The 24,152-nt window shown below is 36.9% G+C and overlaps 1 protein-coding gene across 3 annotated transcripts; it reads left to right on the forward strand.

Moving 5' to 3' along the window:
• Positions 1-2,616: 2,616 nt before the first annotated feature.
• On the forward strand, positions 2,617-22,602 carry aifm1 (apoptosis inducing factor mitochondrion associated 1). 3 transcript variants are annotated; one of them, XM_077241225.1, is made up of 20 exons: positions 2,641-2,853; positions 4,452-4,576; positions 5,182-5,281; positions 5,553-5,579; positions 10,815-10,870; positions 10,963-11,275; positions 11,383-11,448; positions 12,073-12,227; positions 12,958-13,088; positions 13,212-13,302; positions 13,481-13,565; positions 13,652-13,728; positions 14,642-14,750; positions 16,929-17,036; positions 18,688-18,776; positions 18,915-19,055; positions 19,213-19,355; positions 20,592-20,716; positions 20,908-21,098; positions 22,053-22,602. In XM_077241225.1, the coding sequence occupies exons 1-20, from the start codon at positions 2,766-2,768 to the stop codon at positions 22,122-22,124; spliced, it is 2,292 nt and encodes a 763-aa protein (XP_077097340.1). In that variant the 5' UTR covers positions 2,641-2,765; the 3' UTR covers positions 22,125-22,602. The 3 variants fall into 3 exon arrangements, with proteins under 3 accessions (XP_077097341.1, XP_077097342.1, XP_077097340.1); XM_077241226.1 differs by lacking the exon at positions 10,815-10,870 and having other exon boundaries at positions 2,617-2,853; positions 10,964-11,275; XM_077241227.1 differs by lacking the exons at positions 10,815-10,870; positions 10,963-11,275; positions 11,383-11,448 and having other exon boundaries at positions 2,634-2,853.
• The last annotated feature ends 1,550 nt before the right edge of the window (positions 22,603-24,152 follow it).

The raw sequence follows: 24,152 nt of genomic DNA on the forward strand, positions 1-24,152 counted from the left end.
ACAATCACCGATCTACTACTGATCTATCACTATTGGTGGGCTGAAGATAAATATGGCAATTTGTTGACATAAGCTAATAAAAACATCCGCACTTTTAACAATCAATTTCCTTTTTTTCCCCGCATTTATTTTTCAGAATCAAAGGATAGGCCTAGCCTACATTATCGAAAATAATAACTGTTATATTATCCCATTGTTGAATTATTAAGCACACTTTCATGTTATTAAGTTATAAAATGTTAAGGATATTAAAACAAAATACTTTAAAATAGCATCTGTCGAAAACTGTGAACAAATGCCTTTATTTTTCTGCATCAAAAGGTAAATAATTTTTTTTTTTAAATCCATAACATTATCATAACGTATTGTAGAATTATCAACCAAATTTTTTTATTAAGGATATCACTATCCATCATCTGGTTTATATTGGAATGAGTTAATGACTGACGAAGTTGCCCTGGGCATCCAATAGGACCGCGGATGGGTTTACATTGGAGTTAGTGGAAAGCTCTGTGCGTCTCATATTGACGTTAAAGGGTGCCATGTGCGTTGGTAGTAGACATCGACGGACGTGACAAAATTGTTAGTATAAGATGCCCTGGGAATGAAAACGGGTTGGGGACACAGCTACAGTCACCCCAAAACTTTGGTGTTTCGGGACCCTTCAGAAATCAACACATTGCTGCAATTTTCAGCCATTTCTTTTGTAACTACATTGATATTATGTCAAATAAGAGATAAATGTATTGTTTTTTGTGTATGAACAAATAGTACTTTATCGTTTTATATAATTTTCCTTTAAATGGAAAGATGAGTTTTATTAGCTTGCGTTCAAAGCTAATCTCTAGGTCAAACCATTAGCCTTACAGAAAGGCTGCCAAAGAATTAAGCATGTGAACTGCAAACAATAAATGTGTTGTGATTCATTTTACATTAATTTACAAATAAATACATCATAATTTTTTTTGAGGAGAAGATTATTTTTATAAATTCACTTTTTTTTAAAGATGGTCTTAAATGTTACAGTACCACAAAATGCATGCAAACTATAGCCAACACAAGCTAACCTTGAATGAAAAAAACGTAACATTTCTCAATGTGGGCACAATGAAAATTACTTTGATACTTAGTCCACAGTATATTTAAGCTCCATGCATGTATTTGTAAACATATCTTAAATTTTTTAAGGAACAAATGTTTTTTTTACTCACTGTGGAACCATTTAAGCCCACCTTACGTGTTTCAATGAGGAATCTCTCTAATTGCAAACTTTGATACATTTTCTAAAAGTACAATGATAACATTTCTTTGTGTGCTTTTACCTTCCGGGCACTGTGAGGAACCCAACATTCCCGACAGTCCTGAGCCCCTGGGACCGTACGGCTCTGAGATACCCCCACTTCCTGGGACCCAAACTTCCAGCTTGACTACAGCTACAACTCCAGTCAAGCCGACTTAAGGCTCCAGACCACCGGCCACTAACACCTACCCATCCCACCCAGGGCTCTAATCAAACATTAGCAAAATAATTTTTTTTAACACTTCCCTGTCACTGAATAAATATATTGATGTTTTACTTCTTTGAAATCAATTAAATTTTATATTTTGTGGATCAATGATGATGTGGGCTTATTTGGAACACATGCGAGCTTCTTTGGTGCCAAAGTAGCCTACCAATTAAGCCCATGCCAAACTTCTGACTTTATTCCTAAAATATCATTTTATATTTAAAAATTTACATCAACTAATTAAAACATTTTCAAATGAGAGATAAATTTTGCATTTGAACAAATTATTTTTCTTATAAACCATGTCAATATCTATGAAAAAAAAACTAGACTTATATTTTGGTGGGCTTAATAGGTACACTTACCCTACTTGTATTAAAATAGTAAACTACTAGTTATAAGTTCACCTGTAGTACAGATGCATTACGAAATGAAAACCTAGTTGTGTACTTGAGGTTTACTACTGTTACACTTACTGTATAGTACACTTAAATGCATACTTTTATATACTAAAAGTGGGCCAATTTAGTCCCAAGCAGTATTGAAATAGTAGCCTACACTTACAAGTTTCTTTAAAAAAAAATGTAAACGGTTTTTTTTTTTGGTTATGCGAACGTTAAGGGAGCATTATTGCTAACATTACTGGAACGTTAGCTTTGACGGTTCTATTGAAATTGAAACATTTAAAAAACATTACACGACCATTACATGGCCTAACGTTATATCAGTTACTGAACGTTTGTTAACTGTTTGTTAACCTTCCCCAAAGTCAAATAGTATCTGCCTTCCCAGAACGTTTTCAGAACCCCTTTTAGCTGGAGATATGGCTGCGGCTTTGCGTGTTCGATTTGATTTTTTTTTTTTTTTTGACAATTGTCCTTTAAATGATTAAAAATCATTTAGAATTTATAAATGTCTGAAACGCCAGATAAATAATAGAAAGTTAAAATAGAAAAATCACACGCCGTTAAGGCGTATCCGACAAATAACCAATCGTCTATTGGGTGGCGCTGAGCCAGTGAAAACTCTGGAGAGACGCTAAGAAATTTTGCCAGACACAAACACTGACCAATTACTTAATAATCCGTCAGTACTACAGCCAATCGGTGCAGGTAGGGGCGGGACGTGAGCGGAAACCGGAAGCGCCTGCAGGAGCTGTGTGACTTGAGAAGGTCTCCGGCCTTGTGCAAAAGTTGCACGGTGAGCGTGGCTGTGAATCTCCCAGGCTGTCTTATTCAAAAGCACAGTAGAGCCGCAATGTTTAAGTGCAAGACAGTGTGGAATAAGCTGGCTCCGCTGGCCCGGGCCTCATCCTCGTTGTGTCTGCAGAATGCGCGGAAATCAGGCAAGTTGAGATAAACGGCAGAAGTCTGTGGCTCAGCAAATCAGCTGTGAACCTCATTTCAGTCTAGCAGAACAACAGCTTGCACAATTTCTATGGAAAAACAAGTCCAGGCACTGGTAGGATACGCGTTTATTTCACCGTGTGGATAGTTAAACAAGTAACGTTAAAGCACACTGAGCTGAATTGAATAGATAAACACATCTATAAGTTTCATTTAGTGCTATCTGCGGTCACACAGCGTATATGTTCAAACACAATTTCAGCAAAACGCTATGCGACCATTCTGTAAAAAATATCATTTGTCACGAGAATACTTTATGGGCTAATGCAGGAGTGCAAGTGTGCAGTAATTTTTGGCCCAAGGTCGTTGAACGTCAAAGTCTGCCTCATACATTTTGGCCCTGACAACTCCATGCTGCTGTCATTCAACTAAGTGAATTGCACCGCAGCAGTATTGTGGTTATGAAAATATTTGTGATGAAATCTGAGAGTTTTCTATGCCTCCATTGACAGCTACACTGATACTTTGACTTTTCTAAAGGTTCATAAAGAGATCGTAAAACTAATCCACATGAATTGAGCGGTTTAGTCAACATTTTCTGAAGAGACTCGGACGCTTTAGTTTAGACGATGCACAGATTTAATTTAGGCTTTTATTCACATATAAACATTGATTAGCGAACACAAAAAATGAAAATGTTGACTAAACCGCTCAATTCGTATGGGTCAATTTTATGAACTCAGTATAAACATTTTGAAGCGTCAAAGTTTCAGTTGCGTAGCTGTCAGTTGAGGGACAGAAAGCTCTCAGATTTCATCAAAAATATCTTAATTTATGTTCCGAAAATGAATTAAAGTCTTACGGGTTTGAAATTAGAACGACATGAGGGTGAGTAAATGACAGAATTTTCTATTTTTGGGTGAACTATCACTTTAAAATAGGCTGACTGTACTATCCTGCACATTATCACGGATACTTATCAACTAAATAAATACATGGACATTAAATATTGGTTTTAAATATTGTTTCTTTTCTTTTTTTTTAAGAAAGGAGATGAATAGTCCCTATTCCACATTCAAATATGTCCACTGATGCCGTTTTAAAATTACAGTTATATGTGGTAATATCAGTCGTAATCTTTGGAATGCACTACAGGATTTTTTTAACCTAAACCGATTTTAAAACACTAGGGCTAGGCATCACTTGCAGACTTTGTAAATGGTTACATAGGTAAAACTGGGCAAAGTGGGCATCATACGCTAGACTAAACGACTTACACAACTTTTGCCCATGTTAAATAATTTAAGGCATTTTAGAGTTTTCATCGGCTGTGCGTCTCCAAGAAACGAGGCACATGTGAGTTTGTTGTGTTCCGAACGACTTGAAAGTCTGTGTGTTCCTCAGTCATTAAGCACTATGGGAATAGTAAAAATGCCTTCCTATGCGTGTAAAGATATTGAGAAATTTTTATTCTGGAGTTTGTGAAGAAATGGATAACCATATATATTTGATTTAAGTGTGGCATCAGTATAGTCAGTTTGAGCAGACTTATTTTATAAAGAATTAAGAATTTTTGTTTTTATGATTGACTTTTCAGTGCTGAGACATGGTAGAAGGCTGGATATGGTTCAAAAAGCCCAGATGTCATCAGGGCCACCAGGAGGGGAAAACACTCTGTATTACGTCCTGGTTGGAGCAACATTTCTTGGGGCGGGAGTTTATGTAAGTACCCCTTTATTATTGGATTCTTCATCAGCCCCATATTGACAATATAATGAATATTTATTTCTAGCATAGTTGCTTCAACTTTTACTGATATTCAAATCGGTACTGTTCTTGTGTGGGTTGTGGTTAGTTTGTAAATTGTTAATTTTTTATTTATTTTTTCCAAAGTGTGCTCAAGGTGTATTGATATGCAAGATATAAATAGCATTGCTTTGCTGTGCTCTGCCAGTTAAACTGCATTCTCAGTTGTTTTCAGAAAAGATCTGATGTTAGAGGTGTGCCATGAATATAACTGGTAATCATTTACATGTAGCAGACTTTATCACACAAGATACTGAATTGAAGTGTACTTGGTGAAACAGGTTAATAAGCTTGATTATGGTTGGGTGTATAGCAGTTTCTCAGCCCCTCCATTTTCGACTATGGATGAAAGGTTGCATCGGTTTTCTTCAGTGTAGTAAATAATATAATTTCAATCATAAACGTTCTCACATTTTTTTGTCCTCACAGCTTTTGTTTTCCAAATGTTTTTATATATGATGTTGATTCTCATATTTGCAGAGTTCAAAATGAGTGTTGTTTATTTGTTTGTGTGTTTGAAGACATACCGCACTCTCTCAGGTGACAAGGAAAGATATAAGGAGCGTATGATAGAAATTGCCAGTAGGCCTAAACAAGAGCCACAAGCAGCTGAGGCTGTAGGTAAGTGATTACACTAATCACATGTAGACATGAATCACTGGTCTCATTTAATTAGCAGTTATCAGTTGTTTCAATTAGTATATTTTAATCTTAAAAGAGTTCTTGATATGTGCCTCGTGTCTATAGTCAACTTATTTCTTAACATATAAAAAATGTTTTTTGCCTTTAATTTACTGCTGTCTGCAGTACAGTACAGATGTGAAAAAAGAATCAGTCTTCGTTCTTTAATTATTAAGTTTAATTCAGTGGTATGTTGTCTTTTGTGTTTCAGCTGAAGTTGTGGCAGAATCAAAAGAAGGTGAGAGATTATTTCTATACACTGCTATATGTGCACATTCACAGCCTTAAACGCGCAAAGCACTGCAGTGCATTACTGAAGCCTTAGCTTAAATATGTCAGTTATCAGATGACTTTCTTATTTAAAAGGTTTTAAAATTCTAATTTTGATTGGAAAAAAAAAGATGAAAACATTTGAGAGAACCAATACTGTTGTGCTCTGAGGTATCATGGCTCTGGATTGTATATGTCTTTGTCACTGGGGCACACATGGTTGTTAACATGCACACAATGTCCTGTCCATGCATGATGACACAACACCTCCATTAGGACATGTGACTTGGAAATTCTTAACTCTGTTTAGTCTGAAAAGGGATTAACAACCTGAACATACTAAATGGTATATTATATTATATTAAGTACAATGATCAAGTCAGCTCCTGATTGAATGTTCAGTGTCTTCATTTTGGTATGTGCATAGCATAACATAACATTGCTTAACTATCTCGGTTTTATCAGAGTGGCATATTAGTAAAAAATAATATAATCTGAAAGAGGTCATATCAAACATTTTATTGTTTTATTATTTTTTGCAATTCCACTTATAATTTTAGTCATTGTTTGTTTAGGTAAAATCATTTCTAATTTAGTTTTTCTAATTTTACTACTTTTAGCTTTTGGCTACTGTAGTGGTTCAGTATGGGTGTTGAGCTAGTATTAAATAGTTGTTGTCGTTTTCCTGTTCTTTTTTTTTTTGGCTGGACAGGAAGTTTTATAAATCAGTTTTCAAATTCCATTATAGGAAAATGAAGGAAAACTTAATTTCTCATGATAAAAACCATTTTAATTTAGCATTTAATTACCGGAGGTAGCAATTTTTCTACTTTAAGGGCTGAAAAAATACCCATTGCATTAAAGGGTACCTATTATGCCCCCTTTTTCACCCTTCGGAGTCTTGGGCTATTTTGGCCGTTTTGGAGTACTTTGAGTACTATAAGCTGGATCACGAACAGTTGGTACTGATCCGTCCTCGAGTAACAACTTCAACCTCCGTGACTCAGGGTGCTTTCACATCTGAAGTTCGGTTCATTTGGTCTAGATCAAGGGCGAAAAATTATACTTTGTAGAATTTTTCAGGCTTTTTGGTTCCTTTTCACACCACATTGATTGCTCTGGTCCGAACCAAACCAAAACGAACCAAAATGCAGTCACGTGACAACATCCAGATTCTTATGTACGTTTTTACATCCAACAACAGAATTTAATGTTTTTTGGGACAGACATTGTATATCCCCAGCTGCTACAGCGAGTAAACAGGAATGGTGACTGTTGTCACTGTAGCTCACATGAATTTTGCATTATAGGTCCCCTTTAAAGGTGACATAGTATGCCTCTTTTCACAAGATGTAATATAAATCTATGGTGTCCCCAAAATTTGTCTGTGAAATCTCAGCTCATAATACCCCCCAGATAATTTATTATAGCTTGTCAAATTTGCCTCTTTTTGGGTGTGAGAAAAATGTGCCGTTTTTGTGTGTGTACCTTTAAATGCAATTGAGCTGCTGCTCCCCTTTCCCGTTTAGAAGACGGCTGATCCTTTACACAAGCTTCGGATACTCCGGCAATAACAAAACGCGAATCTCGGTCATCCAAAATCTCAGAAATGACCAGTAGCTGAGTGCAGCCTTAAAGCTATAGTATACGATGTTAAAAATCGGTCGAGAAAGCCTGAGACGTTAGGGAAGTTTTAAAAAACTCATCCCGCCCCTCCACACACACACCCCTCCCCTCTGTGCTACCTGATCCCTCCCACCTGGAAACGAATTGAACAACCTCACTCAGTCAAACTGTGATCACCGGTAGTAAACATCGGACACACATCATATGTAAAATTGCCTTTAGACACTTGAACTTAGTTGCTTCATCAACAATTCAATGTCACGTTTGAGTTCACGTCAAAGCAAGATTAGCAACACATGAAATGTTCTAATCTCCCCACCACCATTAGTATAATACTACTAGTATTGCTAAGGTTTTCAGTAATTGTTATTGCAGCACACAGCGCATCTTGTTCAAATTTCGATCGGCTCGAACAGAAACCCGCTAAGCCTACTGATATATATTCAAGGACTTCAAGAAATATAATTACTTTGACCCGTGAGAGGCGATGCTAAACGGCTAACATTCCAATGCCGACCGGCAGCAGGAGCAAGTTGTCAAACTGATAAAAAGCTATTTATGTAACACGTCACACCATAAAATTATAAATAAATGTTTCCCTGCTGAACAAAAAGTCAGCCGTGTTAGCGTCGGTCTTCAGTCCCATATCTTCCTGAAGCTTCCTCCAACGGTCAATGGTGGACCCTATATTTATCCTAATCAAAGTTCGGCGTTCTTCACTTTTTTTTATTTTTATCTCTGCTCGTTCCTCTTATGACTTTCTCTTTCGTCCTAACTTTACTGTAGGGGCAAGCAGGGGACGCTTGCTGCTGTCTTTTTTTTTTTTTATCCATTGCTGATATGCTACTTAGCTAGCTACCATAGACTGTCAGCTGCTTACGCGTGCAATTTCATGTCGCAGGAGGGGGGCGGGGGCGGGGGCAGTGGAGACGCGAGCGCCAGGCGGAGTTTCAAGTGGAGCTGGTAATTGGATGAGAGCAGTTGACCAATGTAAGCTGTCCGGCTGGACAGCTTACATTGGTCAACTTCTCTGCGGCTGTACAGCCAATAGAGTGAATGGATTTTTTTCATTCTTTTTTCTATTCATATTGTTAGGATTGTACTATATAACAATAACCAGCATCTAAACGAGGGCATTAATAATGAACAATCTTTGAAATCATATACCATAGCTTTAAGGAGAGACTCAGGAAGAGGTTGCAACTTTTAGTTTTAGTTGTTGTGGAGTTACATTAATTCATCTCATCGACTGTCTCATCGACTACCATGTCTCATCGACTATGTACCGTCATATTTAACTTTTACACAAGTTGGCACAGTTCCCTGAGGTATTTATAAGACAGCTGTGACATTTTTTGGTCGAACAGTGTTCTGTGCTCGTCTGTGCGGCCATCGACAGAACAGTTTGCATGCTTTGCTCGAACTTTTGCCATTGCGTTAGAACTGTTTACACTGTTGTCGCTTGCGAAAACCAAATGGCGGCGCTGTGGGTGGAAACATGCAGATTAAGGGGTAGTAACATTATTATTAATTTTTTGTCATGCTTGCCGAAGTTACTGGGTTGCCATTTTTCACGTGTTCTGGGTTGGTAGATACACCGGGGACCCGATTATAGCACTTAAACACGGAAAAAATCAGTTTTCATGATATGTCCCCTTAAATTCAATGCATTAAAAAAGCGAATGCTTTGTCACAAATGACACATTATGCAGATATCAAGAGTAGACTTTCACATGGTCTTTATTCATAACATGGTAGGATCAACAAATGCACTCTTAGTATTAACAAATCCAGGGTTTCTGTGATAAGTTTGTGTGTACAACTACCGTTCAAGTAAGATTTGTTTTTAAGTAACTTTTAATTGACAGTAAAGAATTTTACATTGTTACATTTCCACAAAAATATTAGGCAACTGTTTTCAACATTGATGATAATAATAATAATAATAATAATAATAATAATAATAATAATAAGTGTCTTCTTGAGCAGCAAATCATCATAATAGAATGATTTCTGAAGGATCACGTGACCCTGAAGACTGGAATAATGATGCTTAAAATTAAGCTTTGCATCACATTAATAAATTACATTTAAAAAAAAATTTTTTAAATTGTAGAAACATTTCACAATATTTCTGTGTTGATACTGCATTTTATATAAATTCAATATCAAATAAATGCAGCCTTGGTGAACAAAAGACTGGTACAATGTACATGAATTGTCACTTTCAGTTATGCATGCTTCTTGGGACACTGCATGTGACTGTCTGTTTAATGTTCCTATTAACTGTCTTTTTACTTGTGTAAATGTCATCTTTAACTCTTCTAATATTTCTGCATCATATATGCACGTGCCCCTAAATAACCTTAAATAAACTTTAAATAACTCTAAATAAGCATCTGCCTGGAATGGTAAATGTAAACGTTTAGCTTTATTTAGAATTGTCACCGTGACCTTCCACCTCTGCTCATACATGGTGAACTGTCTCCTCTATATGAAGTGTTTGACTCTGAGCATTTGTTTTCGTGTGACTGTCTTGTGGGTTACTCCATTGACGTTCCTCACCCAACCAATTGACTATCCATTGATTTTATTCTAAATTTCATACACTGTGCTTTTCGAATTGAGTGGTTAAAATTGTACAAAATGTATCCGTTTTCTTTCTGCCGTTGGGCCAAAATTGGTTGGATTGAGGTGATGTTCTATGAAGTTCTTTTATCCTTGATGGATATGCCTGAGGCTCTTCTTCATCATGTCTTTCACTTGTCAGTTGTGTATTTTGCTTCACACATTCTGTCACCAACCAAACATTTCCACCACAAGAACACCACTATTTTTGTCCTCCTTTTTCTGTTCGTCCTACTAACTCTTAGATGTTTTGAAGAGAGCTGTTTTGTCTTGCTTTAACTATTTTGTTCCTGTTAAACTATTTGGAAAGATTTTTAGATGGCTTGACTATCCATTTGTCTGGATTGTCTGTCCTGTCCTCTGCTTGGACAATGAAGCTGAAGTTTTGGAGAAACTCTCATCTTCTGGAACTTATTTTGAAAAAAAAAAGATTCTGTTAATGCGCATGTTCCTCATAAGTTTCTGTTGGTCTTTTTGATTGGCATCGACACATTGACCCAGCCTCAGAATCAACTATCATCTACGAGTGTTAAAAGAAAAATGGCAAAGAGGAGCTCTGAGTTTTTTTTTTAAATAAGAATCTTGGAATGAGTTTAATGTAAAGGTAATGAAGTCTGAGAGAAGATTCCCGAGAATTGAATCACTTCATGGTAACATGGTAGTCCCCCATAAAACGTGAGGATCCTGTCATGGAATGGCACACAGAAAACTGTCCAACTAAGAAAGGAAGTGGATGAAGACTCTGACACCTTCACATTCACCCATAACTGTTGTCCTTTTCCTTATGTTTTTACCCTTTTCTGACAAATTCATTCCTCATACTGGATCCTTCATTTTTCCTTTTTCACCAGAAGAACCGTGCTCGTACAACCTATTAAAGGTTGAAAGTGTTAGGATTCAGAGCAATGAAAAATGCTAGGTATTTTTTTAAATCCTAATCCTGCTTTAGATGTTGCAGCACCTCTGGAATGCATCCCAGAACCATCTCCAGAGCCAGTTATAAGTGTTAAGAGCTGAGGAAGATGGAGTGGAGGATTGTTTTGGTGCATCTTCTGTCTCAGTCAAACAATCTTGTGTTTTGCTCATCTGTGGCATTAGAGCCTGTTGCTGAAGAACCAACTCCAACAGAACCTTCTGTTGAAGAACCTCCGGTAACTGAAGCTATTGTGGAGTCCCCTGAAGCTGAACCTGTTGCAGAAGCTCCTGTAACTGAACCCGTTGTGGAAGAACCTGTACCGGAACCCATTGTAGAAGCTTCAATTCCGGAACTCATCGTAGAAGCTCCAGTAACAGAACCTGTTGAAGCCTCTGTAGCGGAGTCATTCATTGAATTCCCTGTAACCGAACCTGTTGAAGAAGCTCCAGCAGTTCCACAGTGTGAAGAGCCCTTAGCTCCTGTAGTTGAGAGTGGTAAGATTGACACATCTGCATGGAAATCCAGGATTTTTAAGGAGGAAAATACTTTTATTTGGATATTGAGGTTAACATATTTCCTCTCCTCTAACATCGCGATTAAGAAACCGTGCCCACACCTGTAATCATCGCTGAGCATGTTCCAGAGGCTTCATCTGTTTCTGAGAGTGGTAAGAGTCCAGTTTTGACTGGATGGGAATCAGTTCTGCAGTATACATGTTACCGATAAAATATACTGATAATTACTTAATTTACACATATGGACACCTATTCAAAACTTTCTATTACTACACCTTTTGATTTTTATGGCTAGGCTACATATAATTTTTTTTTTAGTTGTTTGACTAGATTGTGTCTTGGTCTGTCTTTGGTTGGTTATTTCCTTAAACAATGAATATCATTTGTTTGCCTTGTCTATATAAACACATTGTCCTCACTCCTTTTCAAGCCCTTATCTTTTTTTATCTTTCACTTAGCCATTTCATCCTTTGAACGTTTGTTGTGTCAAAGTGTGACTGATTTAATGCTAATGGGTAATGCTAATTGTACAAGGTCACACTCTTATGACCAATTTGCAGCCGTGTTTCCAGATTATTCGAGCTATCGTTTGCACTAATATTATAAAAATGCTAATCTCTCCCCTCATCTAGCGCTGTGTTCCTGAGATCACTCACGTATTCTTGTACAGATAATGTTAAGCGCACTCACATGGCTAATTCCCGATTCATGTCAAGTTATTCATAAACGCTTGTTTGTGTATGTGTGTTGTACTAAATTTGTCTTTCTGTAACCAGCTGCAGATCCTGAGCCTGCTTCTGCGGCTGTGCCCCTTGAACCCACTGCTGCTCACTTAGATGTCCCTGAACACGCTCCCTATCTGCTTATTGGTGGAGGCACAGCTTCATTTGCTGCAGCTCGGTCCATTCGGGCACGTGACCCTGGTGCCAGGGTGAGTCTTTTAGTTTAGTAGTAGTTTGGCAGCGTTAACACTCAAGTATTGTAATCATAAATACTTCATCAATACAATCAATTAAACTGGTTTGCCAAGAACCCCCAAATATGAGGATGAGGGACCTTGTGTGAGGCTTTCATTCTTAATTATAAAGACAAATTTTCCTCTAATAATAGCAGTAATATAGAAAATAGTACAGTACATGTGATATTGTAAAGACAACAAAATTAAACCATCGTTTTCAAAATTGAATAAAATGCTTTTTTTATTGTCATTGTACTAAAGAAATCTGTTAATATATCAGGAAAATATTTACTTTTTATGCTTTTAAGTTGACAGCGTGTCTGAGATTAACTTTTTTTTAAACAAAACTCTTAAGCAGATTGCTGTTTTTTTTTTTCACTGTTCGAAACAAGTGATGGCAGTAGAAAAATCACAATGAATCAGTTAATCTGACCAGGATTTGGAAAGCAGAAAGAGTAATATAATCAAGTTTGGTGAATAATATAAACATCAAGTTTCATTAAAGGTGTTTAAGTAATTTCTTCGGTACGTTTACATATATTTTAAGAGCCCTAAAAATACATTTCGTGGAATCTTTTATTTTTCTGCCAATTTAAAAAATAGTACTTATGTACCACAGATGTGCCCATTCTAAATCCCATCTGCAAAACATATCTATGTATTAAAGTGTGTGTGTCCTGTGTGTGTGTGTGTGTTTGATTAGGTGTTGATTGTAACAGAGGAGTCTGAACATCCCTACATGAGACCCCCTCTCTCTAAAGAGCTCTGGTTCTCTGATGACCCCAAGGTCACTGAAACACTGCGCTTCAAACAATGGAATGGCAAAGAGAGGAGGTGTGTACCAGACCTAACTCTGATACTTTTTTGTCGAAGGTTCATAATTGCATCATATTTCAGAATTTTTTGTTCAGTCTGTTTGCATATATCGTGATATTCATTTATTTATTTTTGTTGTAGTATTTACTTCCAGCCTCCCTCGTTCTACATCAGTCCCGCGGATCTTGCTAAAGTTGAGAATGGGGGTGTGGCTGTGCTCACGGGCCGTAAGGTGAGAAACTCTGACATCAGCATCTCATGTTGCTGTGGAGTTGCACTCTTAATTATGTCCACTTGAACAAGTCTGAAAAAGTTGCAGAACAGGAGGAAATATTTTATGGATTGCTAAATGTGTGTGAATGAGTTGTCCTCATCATAACCCTGTGTGTGTGTTTGTACCTATGGTGTAGGTGGTACACATGGATGTCAGAGAAAATAAAGTCAAACTGAGTGATGGTGCAGAGATCTCCTATGAAAAGTGCTTGATTGCCACAGGTAAAACACATATGCACATGAACATACGCAGGGTTGTAAAATCTATTGCTGACTGTCCTGTAAATGAATATTTGTATGTGTATTAGGTGGGGTGCCTAGGAACCTGCAAGTGATTGACAGGGCAGGACAGGAGGTGAAGAAGAGGACAACCCTCTTTAGGAAAGTATGTCTTGCTGCAGATATTTTGGGCAGAGTGGAGCAGTAGTGTTCAAATCAAATCCCCAATTAATATGTTTGTCAACATGAAATCAATATTGATCCGATTTATGTTCTGAAAACATGTTCCTGGTCTTATTGTGCACAATTCATTGGTACATGTTATTCTAAAGGAAAAAAGGTTTTCTTTATCAACATGCAATAAATCACTCAGACACTGAAAGCTTTTCTTTTCAGATGATGGAAAAATCATGTATTGCCCCATTTCCTTCCTTTCTTTATAACTATCCTATTTCACTCAAACAATGCGCATTAAATGGGTTGTGATTGCTGTTTCATTTTGACTTTAATATTTGTCAATTGACTGAAATGCACTTGATTCAGGAGGATCAGATTATACCTAAATCTACAGTTTCAGTACAGTTAGAGCCAAAATAACATGCTGCTTTAGATGAGCTCTTTTACTAAGTGCATATACTAATTTCATGAGATGCCAAATTCATAAATGTAAATGTGCAGAACACCACTGGAGGGCACCCTTATGTTAATAATGTTGCTGTAGCATTTTGCACACCACTATAAATTGCAAGAGTATATTTTTCTTTTTCTTGTTAATCAGAGGACTAATTTACATCAATCCTTGTGTACAATTTTACAAACATCACTGTTGGGTTGAATATTTTCTTTGATATACATTTCCTTCTATGTTGCTCACATTCTATATCTTGTTCCTACAGTCCTGGAAAACCAGGAAATAGCAAGGAAATTCAAATTGTGGGAAAATAATTAATGGAAATTTCTATATTAAACAAAGTTATTATGTTCAAGTGTAAACTTTTTTTTTTAAATCTTTATTCTGTAAATCCTAAAAATATGTAATAACTGGAAAACTAAAGGAAATTTGTTTGTCTTTTTGGTAGATTGAAGATTTTAGATCTCTAGAGAAGATCAGCAGAGAGGTGAAGTCCATTACCATCATTGGCGGAGGTTTCCTCGGGAGTGAGCTTGCATGTGCCATGGGTCGCAGATGTGAGTCCAAACCCTCAGCTGTCATTTAGATCAGGCCAAAAGTGTTGATTCTAAGAAAAGATTCGGTTACACTTTATTTTAAGGTGTCATTGTTACAGTGTAATTATATATTTAAGTACGGAGTAATATTAAGCAACTACATGTACTTACTATAGGGTTAGGGTAGGATTAGGTTTTGGTTGAGGGTTAGTTCCATGTAATTATGTATGATTATGATTTACTGTTATTTCTATGGTAAGTACATGTAACATATGTAACAAGGACGCTGTAAAATAAAGTGTTACCAAAGATTCCAAAAATCATGTAGTTGTAATTGCATTATATTATGTTCTGAAAATAAATCAGATTAGTTACTTTTTTTATTGATTACATGATCATGTAAAATGGAGAGACCACATAGCATATAACCACAGGAGAATGTTCTCAACACTGCATATCTAATCAAACCCTGACTAACACATTTTAATTTTTATTTGAATTATCACTCAGTGAGTCATTTAACATTGTATTACTACTCTAGTATGTCTGTAGAAGGCTTTTGTCTTTCAAACAAATTAAATGCACAATTGCCATTTTGTATTTACATGTAACGGAGGAATGGAATTTGTTTTCAGCAGAACCTCTTTGAATTAATATATATATTCTTAGCCCCTGAAATTTTAAGTTAATAGTTAAGGCATTCATTTAACAACACATTTGCATGTCTGCAGTTTTATGTTGTTAATGGTCACATGGTCACATTTTTTGTTTTTTATTTGTGTTAAAGTGTTTTAAATGGATTGTTTTTAATGTAAAATTATGATTCAATTAATTTTTTGTTTTATCAGCTTATAAACCCAATGCAGTTCCTTCACAAACCTCAGTTGTGGAAACATCAGTTGACTGATGTAATGTGATGTTTAATGTATATCATCATGTTGATGAGAATGGATTATATTTTCTTTCTCTTTGGATTGTATATAAATATTAGGGCTGGGACGATATACCTATCTCCCGATTCGATACTATCACGATACTTGGGTGCCGATACGATATTGCAATATATTGCAATTTTTTAAACTCTAGACCATCGGGAAAGTTAAATCATGCACTTATACAGACTGTACATGATGTATAAGATGAGTCATATTTACAAAAACAAATCATCACATCTTTCTGACTTTTATTTCAGAAGCATCATACAGTATCAATACTGTATATCAAAACTTGATATTCAATATCAAGTACATTTTTTAACTGTCACTTGTCGCAAGTTTCTATCAAAAGCTGATTTTGATCGCTATCGTAGACATCAGTGTTCATATGTGGACTTTAAACTTTTATCCAAGTACTTCTATTATAATTTTAACTATTGCATCACAGAGATAATGATACTATGAGGTTGAAAAGACTGTTTGTGAAGCTGTTTCATGACTACTCTCTCCGGGTCAGCGGCAGCGCCAACAGCTTTGAATGTTTCGATATGATTTTGTCAAAATTTAAAAGACAGACGAATTGAAAGATCGCATGGGTGTTTGAATCGAGATCAGTCTTTTATAGATGAATCGTGCAGCTCTATTGTCTTATCTCTCTCTCAGCATATGAGTATCGCTAGGGCTTTTCAGTGCTTTCAGTCTCACGTCTCTTCCACGCGTCCACTTGGGATATTTCGTCACTCAACACTCATATAGATAACAACACATTTCATCCTCTGTTGGAACGAAAGTGGCTAACTTCTGTCAACCTCATCTACAAGCAAGGACAAAAATAAAGCATTTGAATTAATATTGATTCTGGAATAAAAAAATATAGATTTTAGAATTGTAAAAAAAAAAATCGCGATAGCTAGGTGAATCGATTTTTTTCTCTCAGCTCTAATAAATATGATACAAGACTTTCCTATTCAAATCAGTGTGTTAAATCAGTTCAAAAGTAATCTAAGTCATCAAAAAGTAGTCCGATTATATTACATTAGAATGTGTCATGTAATAGATTACATTATAGAACACATTATTAATTACAAGTTTGGTCATATCAGTTGAAATCAATAATTGATTGCAATTGTGTTTATCTTTTTATAAGGGTTGGGGTTGGCTTTCATATAAATATGGATGTCTTTTTTTTTTTTATGAAACAAACTACTGAATTTTCCCCTCCTTGTTTTTGCCGTCGCTTTCTTTCTCTCTCTCCCTCTTTTAGCTGCGGACCCTGGTTTAGAGGTGATCCAGATGTTCCCAGAGAAGGGTAACATGGGAAAAGTACTGCCTGAATACTTGAGTAACTGGACCACTGAGAAAGTCCGGAAAGGTAAGAGAATGAAAAAAGGCACTGTTGCCAACTATTTTCAAAGGAAAGTAGCTGACGCCTTCCCTAAAAGTCGCCAAATGTCGCTAGATGACGTCATATGCTAATTAGCATATTCATGACATCATCGCATCGTACTTGCTCTCTGCCTGCCTAATGTGTTTTCCCTCTAAATTCATGCTAACATTCTGTATTTTAATATAATATAATATAATATAATATAGCCGAATGTCCAATAAAGCTGTTCTCATTGCCTATATTATTTTTGTCAGACAATAGAAAAAGTAGCTATGATATAGTGAATGACTAAATATTTTTATATGTGTAAAATTATCTGAATTGAGAGAGTTCGGGAACTGGGTGAAAGCTCTGTGATAGCGAGTATTACAAGTAATAAGCACAAGAAAAGAAAGTAAATTAAAATGGTCAAACAAAACTCTTTAAAAATAAAACAAAAGAGAAGCAGATAAGTGACAAGTCCGTGGGGAAAAAAAAAACTGGCGCGCGCTCAACACATGAATGTGCTGCTGCTCTTCTCAGCCATTCACTGAACAAGGTAGACGCAGTTAGAGAGAGTGACGGCAGGGAGAAAGCAAGAGCTTGCGCTCGCAGAACAGTACTGGCAACATCTGGAGGTTACTGAGGTTTGTCTAAAAAAGTCGCTAGATTTGTCGCTAGTCGCTTTTTAAAAAAAATGTCGCTAAAGGGGTCTGAAAAGTCGCTAAAAATAGCGACAAAGGCGCTAAGTTGGCAACACTGAATAAAGGACGCTGGAATTGGTTCCTTTAACTTTAACCCTTTCACACGTAAGTTTAAAATATTCTAACTGACCCCCCAGTGTGAGTTTTTCAAGACGACCGTTATTTAGAACTTGTCACTTTAATGTTTCCATGGTGACGCGTCATTGCTTGTCACGTGACACAGCGCAACCACAACACAGCGCTGAATGAATGATGATCTGCTTTTATGTCATTTTCCCTTTTTTATTAAAAATATTCACAAATGTATTAGCTATAGTATGAAACACTGATATTCCGATTGTCAAATATGTGCAAATGGATGTGTTTTGTTTAAACACCTTTATAACGATCGCGTTAGTTGAGCTGTATGCACGATGGGCGGCGCCATGTTAGTTTGTTTCACAGTCCAGAGAATCGGATCTGTTGGCATTACACGTCAATTCCTCCACTTCTCACGAAATGCATGAAAGTAAGTGGCCGGTGAACTGGGAGAAGAATTGGGTCAAATGTAAAGCTATTTACACAATGTGTATCTGATATGAATAAAACGTGTTGTCTTATTATAATGTAACGGATTATTATTGCCGCTTCCATAGACATCAGTGTGTATGTTACAAACTCAAAATCATTGTTTTGCTAGTACTTGTGTGTATTTAAATGTCTGAAACCTAAAATAAACATTATGTGGTTGAAAACACTCAATAGTTGTGATATATGACAGCACTGAGTGGGTCCTTCTCTGGCTCAGTTGATCACGTGATGCACTGACCGTACGCTCCAGGGACCAGCCAAGACTGATCACACCGGTGTGATCGTACGTGTGAAAGGGTTAAATGTCCAAATTCAAAATATAGGCATTTTGAAAAGTTTGAAAGCCAAAAGTTTACCACAGCTAACCTTTTGACCATTCATAGAGGGTGTGAACGTTATCCCGGATGCTCTAGTGAAAAATGTGAGCTACAAAAATGACCAATTGGAGATCAAACTGAAGGATGGACGAGTGGTGAGTCTGCTTATCCGTCAGCCAATCATAACATGGCCTGATCATCTGTTTGCTAATTACACTTTTTTATGGTTATACAGTATTTGTATTATGTTAAATAAAAACAATACGTTTTTTTTTATTGTGTTGTTGTTTTAGGTGAAGACGGACCACATTGTGGCAGCAGTTGGTTTGGAGCCCAGTGTGGAACTTGCCAAATCAGGCGGGCTGGAGGTGGACTCTGATTTCGGAGGGTACCGTGTTAACGCTGAGCTCCAGGCTCGCTCCAACATCTGGGTGGTACGTAGGACTGAGGTTTTTTCCAGCAAAACTTATGAAAGGGCAGACAGGAGGATCTTATACTACTAAAGTATCGATATTTAGACACTAATGTCCTAAAGGAGATTAATGGCTCAGAACTGTACTGAATCAAGGCTCCTGTTTATTTGTGTTCTAGGCAGGGGATGCTGCATGTTTTTATGACATCAGACTGGGCCGCCGGCGTGTGGAGCACCATGATCACGCGGTGGTCAGCGGCAGACTGGCTGGAGAGAACATGACTGGAGCCAACAAACCCTATTGGCATCAGTCTATGTTCTGGTAACCACACATCTTCAACAAACTCACCTTTTAATATGTGTTTTTAATAGCAATCAGGGTTCCTTGAAAGTACTTAAATTTCAGACACATGGTTTCAAGGACTAGAAAGTATCCGAAACATAAGAAAGTGAAAGTGCTTGAATTAAGCATGAACTAAATTAGCTTATTATAAAAATTGGTCTTTGTGCCCTGCCAAAGCCAGAAAGAAACATTGTTACCGAATTGGGGGGAAAGTAGGAAAAACCTGAGAAAAAAGCAGCGTGAGCACATGGATTGTGATTACGCACAGGCAGCCCTGCATGATGAACACATGAGGCGTAGAGCTGTTTAACTAGCTCAATATCAGAGAAGTAGAAAATTAAATGTTGCTTGGCTCAGTACTGAGCTACATAAAAATTGGCTAATCAGAATTCCAATGAATAGTGCTTAAATTGTTGCAATTACAGAGGTAACTGGGAAAACCAATATATTTCTGCAGTTCCATAAGCACCATCTACTGTCAGTGATTGAAATTAAATTCAAATTAAATTCTGTTGTTTTTGTTCAGACCAATCTGCGAAGAATGACCCATATTCTCACATAGCTTATACATAGTGTTGTAAATGTTAACCAGTGGATTGATCGAAAGATAATGTGCTTTAAAAAATGTAGAATAATAAGGTATCTAGAATATTGTATATAATCATATTTTAATGATTTTATGCATAATTATAATTAATATGTATAATCTTTTATCCCTTTTCTTAAAAAATGGTTTAAAGGCTAAAGTTTGTTGTTGTTGTTGTTTTTATTTATTTATATATATATATATATATATATATATATATATATATATATATATATATATATTTTTTTTTTTTTTTGTTATAAAATTTGATTTTGTCAAAACTTGTTGTTTGGATCAAAAAAATTAATAAGCATGAATAAGAAAGTGGCAATCTACATGTCGTGTTCTCATCTCGCTCGCTCTCTAGTACACTGTACTAGCCCTCTTAAATTAGATTTTAGTTGTTAGTATATGGCTTAACATTGCTGCAGTAATGAATAACACAGGTACAGTAGGTATTTGATACTGTCCAGATTGGCAGTAACAAACCCACCTATGTCTTTTATTGTGCTTGATCTAAAATAAAAAGTGATTTTAAAAAGTCCTTTAAAGTTCTTGAATCTGGCGTTCATGAAAGAGTGGGAACCCTGAAGCATAATGCAGCACTCACAATAATGTCCTATCTTCAGGAGTGATCTAGGACCAGATGTTGGATATGAAGCCATCGGTATAGTGGACAGCAGTCTGCCCACCGTGGGAGTGTTTGCAAAAGCCACGGCCAAGGACACACCAAAAGCTGCAACCGAACAATCAGGTACACAAACATTTGCTAACATTTTTGCTATTACTCTATTTTGATATTGTATCCTTTTTTTGGTATATTGTGACCTTTTGTGGTACTGGATGCCTTGAATTAATAAAGTATCAATCATCATCATTTGCATTCAATAGCAGAGTGCAAACAAAAATGCACAAAACAAACCCCAAAGTATTCTCTGTTTACAGGCACCGGAATCCGTTCCGAGAGTGAGACGGAGGAGGTTGCCGGGGCGTTTAAGACAGGAACAGCGGCCCCTCCACCTCCTATCCAGCAGAAGGAGGATTATGGGAAGGGAGTGATATTTTACCTGAGGGACAAAGTGGTGGTCGGTATCGTTCTGTGGAACGTCTTCAACAGAATGCCCGTCGCAAGGAAGGTGAGCAGAGATATCATTCCCTTTCTCCATTCATCTTCATTTCAGTGTTTCTTATGATGGTAATATGATGCCGTAAAGAATTGCATGCACAGGGTAAGATTTGTGAAAGTGTACATAAGTTTGCAAGCGTACATTCAATTTGCATGGGCATGAGAAGATTTGTAAAGGTGTAAATCGCCTTTCAAGTGTAATAAAAAAATATCTGCAGCATTTTACTGTTATTCGTAAGTGTAATTCATGTATTGTGAAGCTACAGCTTCATGCTAACACAAAATAAATAGGATCTGTATTCCTCTGACCTCCATTTTTTCCGCGTTTACACTTTTGGCACCTTTATTGCACACAAATACGTCCAAAAGCATTGCAGGCCTGTGAACAGTAATTTGCGAGCGAAAACAATAAAGTCAGGAACTGAAAAACAGATTGGTCGCGTAAAACCAACCTTTGTGTAAAAAAAATAAACTGTTGCAAATGTCTGAATGGCTTGTTGTATGCATGGGGCAAAATAGTTCCCGAAATAACCCGATTTGTACAGTTGTGTCGCTTTTTTTTACCTGCGCTTACAGTTTTGGCACGATTCTCTTACTCCCTGAGCTTGGCAAGCACGAAGAGGAGGGCGGGTCCACCTTCTTCATGTAGCCAATCAAATGAGCTTCTCACTGACTCTCGATTTACTCTTATCTGATTTGTTCAATAAACATGCCAGTCGCCAGAACACATCTTTATCTTCATTTGGCTCAGAAAGGTTCTCGTTGCCAAAATGGTACTTTTAATGCACACATACGTCTTAAATAAATAAATCATGATTGTTTAATAACCTGTGCACCATTAGGCTGACTATATGAGTTCATACTGAATTTCGAGCTTTGGTAGCTAATATGAAGGTAAATCATATTACCTTTTATAGTTTCTCTGATTAAGATTGTTAATTTGTTGTTTTGTCTTTATTTGTAGATAATCAAAGATGGAGAGGAACATACAGATCTGAATGAGGTGGCCAAGCTTTTCAACATCCATGAGGACTGAATAATATTTCGGTTTCTCAGTTCTCGGGCCATATCTCTGTGGAGTGAACTTGGGAAAAGCCAAGTTCAAAAACAGCCTTTCATCTGTCATTTTGACCTTGAACTCTCTGAGATCGGGACATGCAATGCTGCCTCTGGGGCTGTGATTTCAATCTGCTCATGGATTGGTTCAAACTGTATCACTTAATTTTCTACTGAGGGAAATCTATACCTGTTGTTTGTATTGAAAAGTGCTGTGTTTTTTTCCCTGTTGTGGTCAGTAAATTTTCATCTCACTTCTTAAATGCATCCCTTCTGAACACCTCCTCCAATGCCTGACAGGATAACCACTTTCGTTGAATATTGCAATAAAATAGCATTTTGAATCAAACAATACTGGATGAAAGACATTCCTCTGACACCTGGTAGCACAATGTTTTCTGTCTGCACGATCAAAGCAGCTGGTACAAATGAAACTAAATAAAAGTAAATTATTTTTATTTATGCCTCGTTTCATTTGAATTCTTCCTAACTTGGTTTTTGTTAACGCACTGTACAGTGATTGTCTGGCCTTTCTAGAAGTCTTTCCAGGAACTTACCAACCGTCTGCAAGTGCAAGAAATTGAAAAGTTGTGCATTTGAATGCCTGTGTCTCCGATATGGGTGTGACCCTGAGGGTTTCGAGATTTGTGGGGAAGATGTTAAGGCTCATTAAACCTGTGATTGCCTGCAAACATGTTCCCTAACATAGCCTTGACCTATTTTCTTATGCACCAGCGCTCTGATATACAGGTCCAAGTAATAGAAAATTGCTCATTCTGTCTTTCTGCCGAGTGATGGGGGATGGGGGAAAAATACAGTTTTGAGAATTATGAAATTTTGCGTTTAATGAAATGTTTTGATGTGTCCAAAATGCTATTTGGATGTTGTTTTGATAGAGCAATCAAACTTTAATCTGCACTGAATTGGCTGCTAGGTACAGATTTACATTAATTCAATATTATATCTAAGCCTACTTTTTTTCAGAACATATACATTTCTTTTTTTTCAAAACAGGATCAAACGTGCCCTGGAATTTAAGAGTTTCGAGATTTAGTTTATCAGTACTGAATAGGATTTACCTGTAGGCTACTAGGATTGGGTAGCGATTTCAGGTTCTGAATATTTTCGGTGTATTTCAGCTAAATTCTTTAAATGTGAAATTCTCTCTACTAATGCTGTTTAAATCATTTATTTGTATATTGGACAGCATCGCGTTGTTTGTTTTCTTGTGTAGACAGCTTAACGGAAAGTTACTTGTAGTTATTTCGCTGTAGGCTACACGGTCTTTATGTTGCATCACATTCACAACTCACAATTCACAAAGGTAAAATAGCTACTATGTTTCCTTTCCTTTCCTTTCCTATCAGCGGGGAGCGCATGTAACTGTGTGTGTCAGTGTGTGTTGCAAGTAATTTGTATTTTTGGTGGTTTGCAATGACTGAGTTCCGTATTCTCCACAAAAACAAAATCAGATGTTACTGAGTCTGAGATAAAGTTCCTTAGGACTACGATTCTCTAAAGCATAAGAACAGGGTGGATGTCGCTGACCCGAACACACACACGCACGCACGCACACGAGTTTCTGCTTCCACCCCAGTCAATCTGGAGTAAGCCAAGGAATTCTCAGGTCTGAATGACCGAGGAGCTTTAACCCCTATGGAGACTGAAAATCGAAGTGAACGTGTTTTAAGTGGTGTTTCAAATTTTACGATTCGATGGTTAATAACTGTTTTCAGACGTGTTAATGATTAGAAGTCAGTGTGGTGTGTGTGTATTTGAAGGGATCTTTATGTTGGCTGAGAGCATATGTGTGTGCGTAGTGTAGTTTAGGCATGTGCTCCAATTCCTTCAGAGGTCAAGGCAATGTTTTAACACATCATGAACGCTGAGTGTGTGTGATTTCAGAGAAAAACCGGGTCTGTTATCCTTTAGTTTGGTTCACTCTGGAGTGAAGATAGCCTACATTAAAATTAACACTGGCCTAGTTATCCACTGTGACTCAACACAG

The sequence above is a fragment of the Siphateles boraxobius genome, unplaced genomic scaffold (assembly GCF_051911475.1).
Source record: "Siphateles boraxobius isolate OS27281-9 unplaced genomic scaffold, OSU_SipBor_1 24, whole genome shotgun sequence".
Taxonomy (NCBI): Eukaryota; Metazoa; Chordata; class Actinopteri; order Cypriniformes; family Leuciscidae; genus Siphateles; species Siphateles boraxobius.